The 12,581-nt window shown below is 37.6% G+C and overlaps 2 protein-coding genes across 3 annotated transcripts in view; one reads left to right on the top strand and one right to left on the bottom strand.

Annotated features, from left to right (window-relative positions):
• Window positions 1-12,119, bottom strand: part of MTREX (Mtr4 exosome RNA helicase) — a 101,019-nt gene extending 88,900 nt beyond the window's left edge. Inside the window, exons 1-3 of the mRNA XM_077772983.1 lie at window positions 11,823-12,119; window positions 4,464-4,601; window positions 3,071-3,137 (exon numbers count right to left, since the gene is read on the bottom strand). Coding sequence (XP_077629109.1) covers window positions 3,071-3,137; window positions 4,464-4,601; window positions 11,823-11,956 — 339 coding nt within the window. The 5' untranslated portion in view covers window positions 11,957-12,119. The remainder of the gene's footprint in view (window positions 1-3,070; window positions 3,138-4,463; window positions 4,602-11,822) is intronic.
• Window positions 12,120-12,289: 170 nt separating this feature from the next.
• The window catches only part of DHX29 (DExH-box helicase 29), a 48,680-nt gene continuing 48,388 nt past the window's right edge, over window positions 12,290-12,581 (top strand). For both annotated transcript variants that reach the window (XM_077772972.1, XM_077772971.1), the window contains exon 1: window positions 12,290-12,568. In XM_077772972.1, coding sequence (XP_077629098.1) covers window positions 12,388-12,568 — 181 coding nt within the window. In that variant the 5' untranslated portion in view covers window positions 12,290-12,387. The remainder of the gene's footprint in view (window positions 12,569-12,581) is intronic.

The following is a 12,581-nucleotide window of genomic DNA, read 5'->3' as shown; positions in this document are numbered from 1 at the left end:
ACTCTCTCCCCCGCCCCCACACCCCGTGCAGTCAAAAATCCATGTGTAACTTCTGATTCCCCCAAAACTTAACTATTAGTAGCCTACTGTTAACCAGAAGCTTTACTGGTAATACAGTTAACACAAATTATATATATTTTATACTGTATTCTTATCATAAAGCTAGAAAAGATGAAATTAAGAAAATCCTGAGGAGAAAATGTATTTATAGTATTGTGTATCAAAAAAATCAAAAAATAAAGTCTACATTTAAGGGTGCCTGGATGGCTCAGTTAAGTGTCCGACTCTTGATTTCAGGGTCATGTATTCAAGCCCTGAGTTGCGGCTCCATGCTAGGCTTTTTAAGTTTACTTAAAAAAAAAGAAAGAAAAAAATCTTCATTCAAACTCATGTTGCTCAAGGTCAACCATATAACCATGATAATGTGGATAGTATTTGAAAAAGGAATAACTAGACCCTCATTGTAATTTTAAAAAATGAAAATTAGTAAATTATGAAACCTAATGAATAATAATACCTATATACTGAACGTGTTGGAAGAAATGTGACATTCTAAATTGAATCTATAAAGGGGAGATAATAGAATTTGGTATTCTATTCTGCATACATTACGAATAACTTATCAAGTGTTTCTATTAATGAATGAGTACTTCTGGGAGATAACAATAGTTTTCACTAGTTTTTCTCTTAATACTGTATATTCCCCTTTATTAGGATTCTAAGAAATTTACAAGTAGTTTCTAATTCCCAGGTAGATTGATAGAGAGACAACTATGGAAATGACACGCCTTTGTATACCTCCATCACTTATGATTATGATAAAAGTGTATCCAAGAAAGCCCAACTGTTGGTACACTGACAAAATCAAATTTCTGGATCTGAAAATCTGAAGCCTAGACTCCAAATCATGTTTTCATCTCCATGTGATTAACCTATATGGCTGTATCTCATTAGTTAAGCAACCCTCTTACGTCTCTCCTGGTACTTTCTATGACATGAACCAAGCATCATTGTGAACCAATTAACATTTTACCTTCTGTAAGATTTAAAAGCAGCAAGAATAAGAGATTCTTATTCACATGTATAAGAATCAAAGAGTTTTTGTTTTTATTCTCTGAAAACAGTCTGGGTAACACTAACATAGAACAGACAGGCAGAAGAAGATAAAGACTAAGGAGTAATACAAATAGAAAACCAGCAAAATGCTCAAAAGTCAAAGAGATGTACTAAATAGTCACTGGGGATTTTTTGCAACAACAGTTTGAAAGAAATGGAGAGAGAGGAAATCTAATTATAGTGTATTTATAAAAATGAATGGCAAGTTAAGATTCTAGGGGAGCCTGGGTGGCTTAGTCGGTTAAGCGTCCAACTTCAGCTCAGGTCATGATCTCAAGGTTCACGGGTTTGAGCCCCACATCAGGCTCTGTGCTGAGAGCTGCCTCAGAGCCTGGAGCCTGCTTCAGATTCCCTATCTCTCTCTCTGACCTTCCCTGATCACTGTCTCCCTCTCTCTCTCAGAAATAAATAAAACATTAAAAAAAAAATAGAAAAAGAAGTCTAGCAGGGATTTTCCTAGCAGAGTACTCAGTAGCAACTCTCAAAAGTAAGGGACCACATCTGTTCTGTCTCTTTATACTCAAGTCAATAATACAATATTCCAGGCACTCAAAACAACATAGTGGCTGAAAATCAACCTAGAATAAGAGAACCTTCTGAATATTCACATGCTGGTAGGGAAGGGCAAACAGAGAAAAGACTCAACTCTACAATCAAGGGAAAACGAAGAATCTAGGTCATTGTGAAAGCATGATAGGTTACAACTAAGAACAATGGCAGAACAAGCCTCCTTAGCATTGCCTTTTCCTTTGAGTGGATGGGACAGGTACAGATAGGCTTGGTGAAGAAGGTTATAAACAGAGGACACTCCAATTTGATAGCCTCAAGCCTCTAAGTGAAGTAAAAGGTAAAGTTGGCTGCTAAAAAAGTGAGAAGTGACAGGAGGAGGAATTGTGAAGAACTGTGGAGGACAGAAAGTACTTGTGACCTCTTAAGAGCAAATTGTGTGGCTTTCCTCCCCTCATCTTTTTAATATGAGAGCACTGAATAGGGTGTAACATAAGTACTCAATGAATGATCAAATAGGTATTATAAATTCCAAACTAAGTGCTAATCTAAAGGAATACAAAGAACTCATGGAAACAAGTGCTGGAAAATGGGTATTTTAAAAATAAGGTTCTAAATGTCTATGAAAAGCCATTTTCTTAATTCAGAATTACTCTCTTATCCAATAAAGACTTTTAATAAGATTCTATTAATATGAAGAAACAGTGTTACAGTTCTCTTCTGTTTCTTCCACCCTTACATTTATAAATTCATCTAAAAGGATTACTACAAGCAATCAGTGGCTACCATCTTGTGGCGAATAATGAAACTGCAATGTATAAATAACCAGAGGAAGATCTGAAAAAGCACATGACCTGTAAAAGGGCACTGTTACTGAGGCTGAATGTGTATGGAACACCTTACTCTGTGCTGGATACCTTACACTAATTTTATCCTATAATCTTCACAACCAACCCTTTATTCCATTATTCCAAATTTCAGAGTTTTAAAAACCAGTGTCAAAAAGGTTAAGAAATTAGGGGTGCCTGGGTGGATCAGTCAGTTAAGGGTCCAACTTTGGCTCAGGGCACGATCTCACAGTTCATGAGTTCAAGCCCCATATGAGACTCTGTGCTGACAACTCAGAGCCTGGAACCTATTACGGATTCTGTGTCTCTCTCTCTCTGCCACTCCCTGCGTGTGCCCCGTTTTTATGTCTCTCAAAAATAAATAAATATTAAAAAAAAAAGTTTAATTCACCCAAAACTGCAGTTAAAGTGCTGTGCAAGACATTAGTTCAGGTTGAGAAACAAAACCCCAGTTTCGTCCACCTGACTATATACCCTACTGAAACTCTTAATTGTTTCCAAAGCCCCTGAGGCTCAACTGCTTGCTGATCATCATACTAGAGAATCCAAAGCAAACTTCCATTTGTAACACCAACTTCCTGCATACTGCTTGTGCTTACCTCATGTGTACATCCTTCAACAGTTTCAACTGATTGTACCTTGACTCTGGGCATCAAGTCTGCCAAACTTAAAAAAAAAATTATTAAAGTTATGTTAAAATACATTCTTTTTCTATAATTAGATAATAAGCCTCCTGTCTGCATTGCTAAGGAAAAGAACACTGCCTAATTATTAGTGTCACAAACTGGAAAAAATCTGGCTACTAAGACTATTCAAAAAATCTTTCACATTATTCAAATCTATGCTGAGAATTCAAAATGATCAGTTAACATCTATTATTACAAATACAGAACAGATGTCAAGTGGATTATTAAAGAATTATGTCAGCATAGTTCCAGTAACTATTTAAAAAAAGTACCCCCTCCCAAAGCATTGTCACTACTCCAAAACACGAAGCTGGTTATAAAAACCATTACATGATACAGGGTACAAAATAAACTTAATACAGACGTTGCTATAATTTGTAGAAGTGTTCCCTATTCTCTTCAAAATCTTCAACTAAGTTCTGTTTAGATTCTAAAGGACATGACTGTGGACAAAGAAAAACAGATGTATTTTTAAGCTAGATTAATTATTTTTTACTTTTGATTTTATTTAAATCAATAATCAATCATACTTTGAACACAACCCAAGGGTTACTCTAATAAGCAACAATGATTTTAAATTGCCACTATTATATTGTAACCTATTCCACTAGCTTTAGAAAACAGTGTATCAGAAATATTTCAGTGACTCTGCTAGCTACAACAGCTAACTAGTTTGAAGAATTCACAGAAAGTAAATTCTTCATGATAGTGCCAAGCCAAAATAAGCATACAAGAAGAAGTAAAGCTGTGAAGATACATTACACAATAACAAACAGGTTAACCTAAGTAACTGGCACCAACTTCTACAAAGAGAAGAGAAATGCGAGCTATTTCAGTCACAGAAATCCATGGTCTCCCTCACTGACAGCAGTCTTGACATTAATAGCCACTCTACTGCAACATGTAACAATAAAAATCTAATTTCTCTTAACATTCTTTCTCAATTATTCTTTCCACTGGGTCACATGTACTCTTTCCACTTATTCCACTCTCTTTATTCCATCCTTTTCTTTGATATTAACAAATAAAGGAAATGTGAGGGTTTTTTCTTTAAAAAAATCTGGCTTCACGACTCTTTCTCTAAAGTCAGATTCTGAAATATTAAAAGATGAATCTTTTCTATATTGTCTTCCATTTCCCCAAGCTTATACAGATATTCTCTATTTTTGTATGAATATGTAACTGAACATTTTTTTCATTTCTTGAATTCAACAAATACTTTCATAAAGTAGCAACATTTAAGTAATTTTCAAAACTTCACCCAACCATTTAAGACTTCTAACATTTATGACAATGGAAATACTACCTTAAATCTTCAGTTATTGATTCTTCCACCCTAGGCTTCTTTCCAAATATGGGTTCATCTGTGCCCTCAAAATCTGCATCTCTCTTAGTTTTGGCAGTGTTAGTTGACTCTGATTGTAATTTACCATCAAAATGTTTCCTGAAAAGCAAATGGTTAAAAATCAATTCTGCAGTTTTTACTTTAAGGATGATTCCATAAAATATTACTTCAAGAACTATATGTGCCATTAACAGAAAAAGGCATGAAAGTAGACGTTAACAAATCAAAACTGGCTAAGGCCCAGAATACCCTAATAAAACCAAGCACCACTCCCTTGACGGTTCATATTGTCTTCAAAGTTTTACTTTAAAAATATTTTACAGGGGCGCCTGGGTGGCTTAGTCGGTAAGCGTCCGACTTTCACTTAGGTCATGATCTCGCGGTTTGTGGGTTCGAGCCCCGCGTCGGGCTCTGCGCTTCCAGCTCAGAGCCTGGAGCCTGTTTCAGATTCTGTGTCTCCCTCTCTCTCTGACCCTCCCCTGCTCATGCTGTCTCTCTCTCTCTCTCCTAGAAATAAACAAAAATATTAAAAAAAATTATTTTACATTACATTACTTTTTATTATTAACATAAAATTTCTAAAAAACCTATGAATCAAAAGAATGTTAAACACTTATTTACATGAGCACCTTCAATAAACATTTAATGCTTTCACTTTTACCATGATATTACTGTTAGAGAATATTTCTTGTGGTTGGATTCGTTGTTCAAAAGTAGTTATAATTAATGGTACTTGGTGGACTGAATATCCAAAGGGAAACTTAACCTGACCCATATGCTTGTTATAACCAAAAATCAATTACATGTAAATTTTAGATGTAATTGTGAAAGGCAAAACAAGAAAGCTTCTAGAAGATAAAATGAGAAGATTATTTTCATATTTTACTAAATAGGACATAAAATTATTAACCAAAAATTAAGTTTGATAAATTGGAGTGCATTAAAACCAAGAACTTCTATTAATCAAAAAATATCATTAAGAGAGACAAAGAGTGGAAGAAGATATGTGAACCACATATAACTGACAAAAGCTATCTATCTAAAATATAGAGGATGATGGGGCGCCTGGGTGGCTTAGTCGGTTAAGCGTCCGACTTTCGCTTAGGTCACGATCTCGCGGTTCATGGGTTCGAGCCCCGCGTCGGGCTCTGTGCTGACTGCCAGCTCAGAGCCTGGAGCCTGTTTCAGTCTGTGACTCCCTCTCTCTCTCTGACCCTCCCCTGCTCACGCTGTCTCTCTCTCTCTCTCTCTCCTAGAAATAAATAAAACATTAAAAAAATATATATAAAAAAATAATAAAATAAAATATAGAGGATGAGGATGACATATTTTAAAATAAATAAATGAGCAGAACGCTTAAACAGGTATATTACAAAAGGGATATTCAAACGGCCAATTAGCATACAAAAATAAACTCAAAACAATTACTCATCAGGAAAATATAAATTAGACTGTACTAAATCAGTGGCTCTCAAATTTTTGGTCTCTGAATTCTTTATTAAGTCTTTTTTAAAAAAAAATTTTTTTAACGTTTTATTTATTTCTAGGAGAGAGAGAGACAGCGTGAGCAGGGGAGGGTCAGAGAGAGAGGGAGACACAGAATCTGAAGCAGGCTCTAGGCTCTGAGCTGGCAGTCAGCACAGAGCCCGACGCGGGGCTCGAACCCATGAACCGCGAGATCGTGACCTAAGCGAAAGTCGGACGCTTAACCGACTAAGCCACCCAGGCGCCCCTGAATTCTTTATTAAGTCTTAAAAAAGAAGATTTCAAAGAATTTTATGTAGTTATATCTACTGATATTTACCACGTTAGATACTAAAACAGAAAAAAAATTCATTTTAGAATGGAAATAAGTTATTTTAACATTATGTTGACATAATTATTTTTACATTAACATAAATGACACCTGAGAAAAAATAAGTATTTTCAAAAATAATTTTTAACGCAAAGAGTGGCACTGTTTCTATTTCTGCAAATATTAATGTCTGGCTTAAAAATATGCATCTGGGCTCTGCATCTGCTTCAACTTGACATAGATACTGTCATGAATTTTATGAACAATGGTGAGCCAAAGCCAGACACAAAGGAATGAATGTATTCTGAACGATTCCATTTATATCATAGTCATAAACAGAAAAAAAAAAACATGTTACCAGAATAGTTACTTTTTTTGGGGGGATAAAAAAGGATGTCCAAAATATTCTTTTTTTTTTTTTTATCCAAATGGGGGTCACACTGGTGTGTTTATTCTATGAAAGTTCATCTCATGGACTTTCACACCTCTCTTTTCATGTTTCAATAAAAATTTTTTTTATTTTTTATTTATTTTTTTTAAAGTTTTTCTTTTTTTGGTGGGGAGGAGTAAAGTATTTATTTATTTATTTATTTTTATTTCGAGAGAGAGAGAGACAGCATGAGCAGGGGAGGGTCAGAGAGAGAGGGAGATACCAACTCTGAAATAGGCTCCAGGCTCTGAGCTGGCAGTCAGCACAGAGCCCGACACGGGGCTCGAACCCACGAACCGCGAGATCATGGCCTAAGCGAAAGTCAGACGCTTAACCGACTAAGCCACCCAGGCGCCCCAATAAAAAATTTTTTTTAAATAAGAGTAGCAAATAGTAGTAATGATCTGTATGCCTGAACAACCTTTTCCTAACAAAGGTCCCTGATGCTTAGCAAAACCTGAAATATGTTAATCCAATTACTCACAACTTAGTGGAAAAGGTAATCACTCTTGCCTCATATTTGTTGTTAACTACTTATATGAATCTCTTTTGGACAAGTCATCAATATTCTTGGCCCTAAGTGAAGGAAGACATTTAGAAGATATCAAAGATCTCTCTAGTTCTAACATTCCACTATTCTATCCCTGATTTAGTAAGCATCAACAAAAGCGTTACAATTAAAACCTACTAGCAGCTGGTGACAACCATAAAACAAAAAAATTAGTTCCGAGACCTTTGAGAAACTTAATACCTAAATTTATAGAACATCTTCCTTCAGAAGAGCTATATTATTCTTTAACACTGTATGTTAGACTTTTAGGTCCCCAACTATTTATTTCTCTCATAACTTGGTATGTATGTCACATGTGGAATATGCACACTTGAAACACCTGAGTTAAACAGAAAGATAGAAATAAAGTGTCACAGATAACAAGCTTACCCTTTAAAAGTAAGTTTTTTAATACTGAAACCCCATGAATAAATACATGTTATTTCTAGATATGACAACCACATCATGGAATTCTACAGAGAATCCTTTTCTTATAAAGGATATTAAAGCAACTAGCAAAATATGACTAGCTCTATAGACTATAGTATTGTATCAGTATTTATTTAATTCTTTTTAATTTTTTAATGTTTATTTATTTTTGAGAGAAAGAGCACAAGCAGGGGAGGGGCAGAGAGAGACACAGAATCCAAAGCAGGCTCCAGGCTCTGAGCTGTCCACACAGAGACTGACACAGGGCTTGAACTCAAGAACAAGGAGATCATCACCTGAGCTGAAGTCGGACACTGAACTGACTGAATCACCCAGGCACCCCTTAATTTCTTAATTCTGACAATTATTCTCTAGATTGAGTCGAGGTCATCATTGTGGGGAAGAAGGGAGACAAATTATTCTGCCTGTCACACTGTTGAAAACAAAAGGTGCATCTCCTGTGGAAAAGAATTTGGCAATACCTAGCAAAAGTACACATTTTACCCTTTAACCTCGTAATTCTAGGAATCTATGGCAAAGATAACAAGGCAAAAAATTTTTTTAAATCTTAAAAATAGACATGTACAAGGCTCTCTGTAATTGTAAAAACTGGAAATAATCCAATGTTTACTAGAAAGAGCTCCATATACTAACACGGAGCTATCTTTATTTCATCATTTTAAGTGAAAAAAAAGATGAATAACAGTTTTTAAATGGCACGTTTTGCATAAAAAAGAGTGAAGACAGACACGCACATGTGTATTTTCAGAAAGAAAATAATAAAAAGAGGGGCACCTGGGTGGCTCAGTTAAGCGTCTGACTTCAACTCAGATCATGATCTCATGATCATGAGTTTGAGCCCCACATTGGGCTACGTGCTGACAGCTCAGAGCCTGGAGCCTGTTTCAGATTCTGTGTCTCCCTCTCTCTCTGCCCCTCTCCCACGTGAGCTTTGTCTCTTTCCCTCTCTCAAAAATAAACAAACATTTTAAAAAATTAAAATTTTAGCAATACATAAAACGTAAAATAAGCTGAAACAAGTGTACATAGTAAGTATCATGTTAGTAGCATAAGAATTTCAAAGAGGAATTATAACAGGGTATTTTCCCTGTCAGTGTGACACACTGTTTCTAAGGACAAAAAGAACCACAAACTAGAACCACAATCTCTTAGGGGTGCCTGGGTGGCTCAGTTGCTTAAGCGGCCAACTTCAGCTCAGGTCATGATCTTGCAGTTTGTGGGTTGAAGCCCCATGTCGGGCTCTGTGCTGACAGCTCAGAGCCTGGAGCCGGCTTTGGATTCTATGTCTCCTTCTCTCTCTCTGTTGTTGCCCGACTCATGCGTGCATACACACTCTCTCTCAAAAATAAATAAACATTAAGAAAGAAGTTTTTTAGAACCCCAATCTATTCAATATTCTATTCCGAATCACAATATTATTATGTACTGTTATTTTTAACTATTATAATAATACATAAAATCAAGTTTAGTTATTTATTGCCAAGAATGAACATTTTCAGCAAAAAAAGGATAAAATTATAAAAATCAAAAAAGTCAAGTAAAGTCCCTATAATATTAATTGTATTATAAATGTCAGTATGAACTCTTTTTTCTAAAAACAATGATTCCCCAGTTCCTTCCACAGTAAGGGCCTAAAAACAATGAAATCCTATACCAATAAGCACTTTGAGCACTGAATATGAGAAAACAAACTAAAAAGGAATATATACTGTAATATTCCATTTAAAACTGAATTCTAGAAAATGCAAGCTGTTCTCCAGTGCCACAAACAACAGTGTTGCCTAGAAGCAGAATTGGAGACAGGAACGCATTACAAAAAGGCACGCAGAACTTTTGGGGATCTTGGAAATGTAATCTTGATTGTGGCGATTTAGGATACTTCAAATATACCCCAATAAAGCTTAAAAAAAGAAAGAAAAATGAATGCAAAAAATGTAATACATCAAATCATGAAAATCCATTCATTCATCAAGAAGCTAAACACATAATCATATACCCAATGATGGTCACCATTGTAAGTTCCTTAGGGCACAACTCATTTCTGTTAGAACTGATAAATTATCAAGCATTTTTCCTGCTTCTTCTATGCACTGTATTTCAAGGTAACAACTGGTATGAGTGGGTTTTTTTTCATAGATGGATTTGAGGCAATAAACATAGAAAGGACAAAAACAGAAAACTGCCATTTGGCCAACCACCACCGAAATAATGGAGCTAGGCAATCAGCACAGGTGCTAAGGCCATCATGCGAAAAGTTTAAGAGAAATAAAACTGATCTATCTTAACTCAATGAATAATCTTAAAAAGTGTCGAACACTACATGTGTCTCATAATGTAACCCTGTGATGTAATGCAACTGGAAGTACATGGCACTGCCTGTACCAAACCTCCTGTTCTAAGGTTTGCCCTTAGAATCTAATTAAACTCTTAAACCCTAATTAAAGTTGCCCATTGGATACCTCCATTTGGATGTACTATTATCACTTCCTTTGTCTCAAATTAATTTTATTTCCAAATTACTACCTCCTGTAAATTTCCCTACTTTTCTTTTTGCTGTTATCCAAATTCAACATCTCCTTTGCAGCACCTGGGTGGTTCGTCGGTTCAGCGCCCAACTTCAGCTCAAGTCATGATCTCGAGGTTCCTGAGTTCTAGCCCCACATCGGGTTCACTGGTGTCAGCCTGCCAGGGCAGAGCCCACTTCAGATCCTCTGCCCCTCCCCCTGCCCTTTCCTTCTCTGGCTCTCTCCCCAAAATAAATATTTTTAAAAAATCTCTGGACTCCTTTTCCGTTGTTCTGGCCTGCTCGGTCGTTAACACCCTCAATTTTTTCCTTCACAGCATTTTGCACCTTTCCTTTTCCTTCCTTCTGCCACCTCCTGAACTGGGGTTCTTTTAATCTCACTGAATAAACTAAAATACTTCCCTAATTTACTAATTTATTATCTTCCCTTCTTCAACATACTCTGACAGCCACTACTGCATTAATTTTCCTAAACTACTACTCTGTCTATGCAATTACCAAGCTAGGAAAAACCCGTGGTTTTAAAAATATAATTAAAACTTTCGTACTTGATATTTAACATCCTTCACAATCTAAAACCAACTTTTATTCAGTATTATCTATTCTCGTCCCTAAACAAACACTCCCTCAAGCCTTCCAGTATCAAATCTATTCCCCCTACCCAGAACTGCCTCTTGCATAGAAGAACCCCTGAAAAAAGAGATCTCTTTTTGGAACGCATACAACACTTAACTGTATACACAACTTATTTTATCTAAATTACCTACCAATTTTTAAAACGTGTACCTGGTCCTATCTCTTTAACAGGACTAAAAATCCCTTCAGAACAAAATCATGTCTAATTTAATCCAATCTATTGGGTACCTCCCTTAGCTAAGAGTAAATTTTGTTGATTAAGAATGAATCATCTTTTATTTTAATCCAAATATCACCTTTTCCTTCTTCCATTATAAGCAATATCGTACAGTTTACGGCAAGTTTATGCATCACTCTATTACATACGTTTAGAAGTCAGTACTTTTTAAAAATGTTCTCAGTAAACTCGACGACAGTAAGCTTTTGAGAACCTATTACGTGTTAAACACCGTTAGATGCTTTACATAAATTATCTCATTCAATCCTCACAATCTTAGTAGTCACTATCACGTTCTTTTTTAAGAGCAAAAAACTACAGCTTGGAGATTAAATTTCTCTCCCGAGTCCTCCTGTTGCTATTTGCCCGTTCCAAATCAATACAAGTCACGTTTTCTCAGCTTCTTAACCCTTTACTCAACTGGCCATTAGCTTCATTTAAGACAGTGCCAGGTGTTGTGGGGTACAGAACCTAACAGACAACAACCCATGCGGTAAGGAATTGCCGTGGCAGGAGCTCACGATGCCTGCGGAAACCGGCGAACGCCAAAATCCCGATTCACCAAACCAACATTCCTCCCCCCGCTTTAAACATTTGCCCCAAGCCCCTTCACTTCCCGATGCCACTGGGTCTACACCCCAGTTGCTCATGCTCTCGAAAAGAGTATTTTCTCCCCTCAGCGCTGAGGAAAGAAAAAACATCCTGACACCTTTCTTACCCGCCCTTTTCCGCAGATCCTGGCGGCCCCTTCCATTTCCCCTTCTCCTTCTCTTTGTCTTTTTTAGTTCCGGGCGCGGTGGTGGAGTCGTCTTCAAACACGCTGAAGAGCTCATCCCCAAAAGCGTCCGCCATCTTTCGGAGCTGGGAGACCGAATCTCCCTCCTACCCACAATGCACCGCGAGCGAACCGACAGTGACGCTAAGGGGAGCCTCAGCTATGGCCCGTGGGAAACAAAAGTAGTCTAGTCGCGTAACCCCATCCCCTAGAATACTTCCTTGACTTCTCTTCTGACTCTTCCTTTGCTATCACGACTGGATGGCCAGTTAGCTAACTTAAAGAAGGAGAGAATACCCGGCACGCCGCGGGCAGCTAGAGGGAGGCGAGGAGGCGGAACCTTGGTGAGTCGGACCAATTGCGAGTCAGCGGTCGCCCAGCCCCTAGAGGCCCGGATGAAGGACGCAGGGTGGCGGCGTGGGACCCGGGGAATGTAAAGAGTGCTTGGAGGAGGCGCCGCGGCGGTTCCGGGACTTAGAGCAGCGAGGCTTTTTGCCACAGATGCAATATGGGCGGCAAGAACAAGAAACATAAGGCGCCCGGAGCCGCGGCTGTCCGGGCTGCTGTGTCTGCTTCCAGAGCCAAATCCGCCGAAGCCGGAGCTGCTGGGGAGGCCCAAAACAAGAAGCCGGTGGCCAGGCCGCCCTCCGCAGCTGCCGCTAGCACCAGGGAGCCCCGAGTCAAGCAAGGTACGAGAGGTCC

Source organism: Crocuta crocuta, unplaced genomic scaffold (assembly GCF_008692635.1).
Source record: "Crocuta crocuta isolate KB4526 unplaced genomic scaffold, BGI_CrCroc_1.0 scaffold107, whole genome shotgun sequence".
Classification (NCBI taxonomy): domain Eukaryota; kingdom Metazoa; phylum Chordata; class Mammalia; order Carnivora; family Hyaenidae; genus Crocuta; species Crocuta crocuta.
Note: the sequence above shows the minus strand (reverse complement) of the source record. Positions and strands in the feature narration are given on the sequence as shown.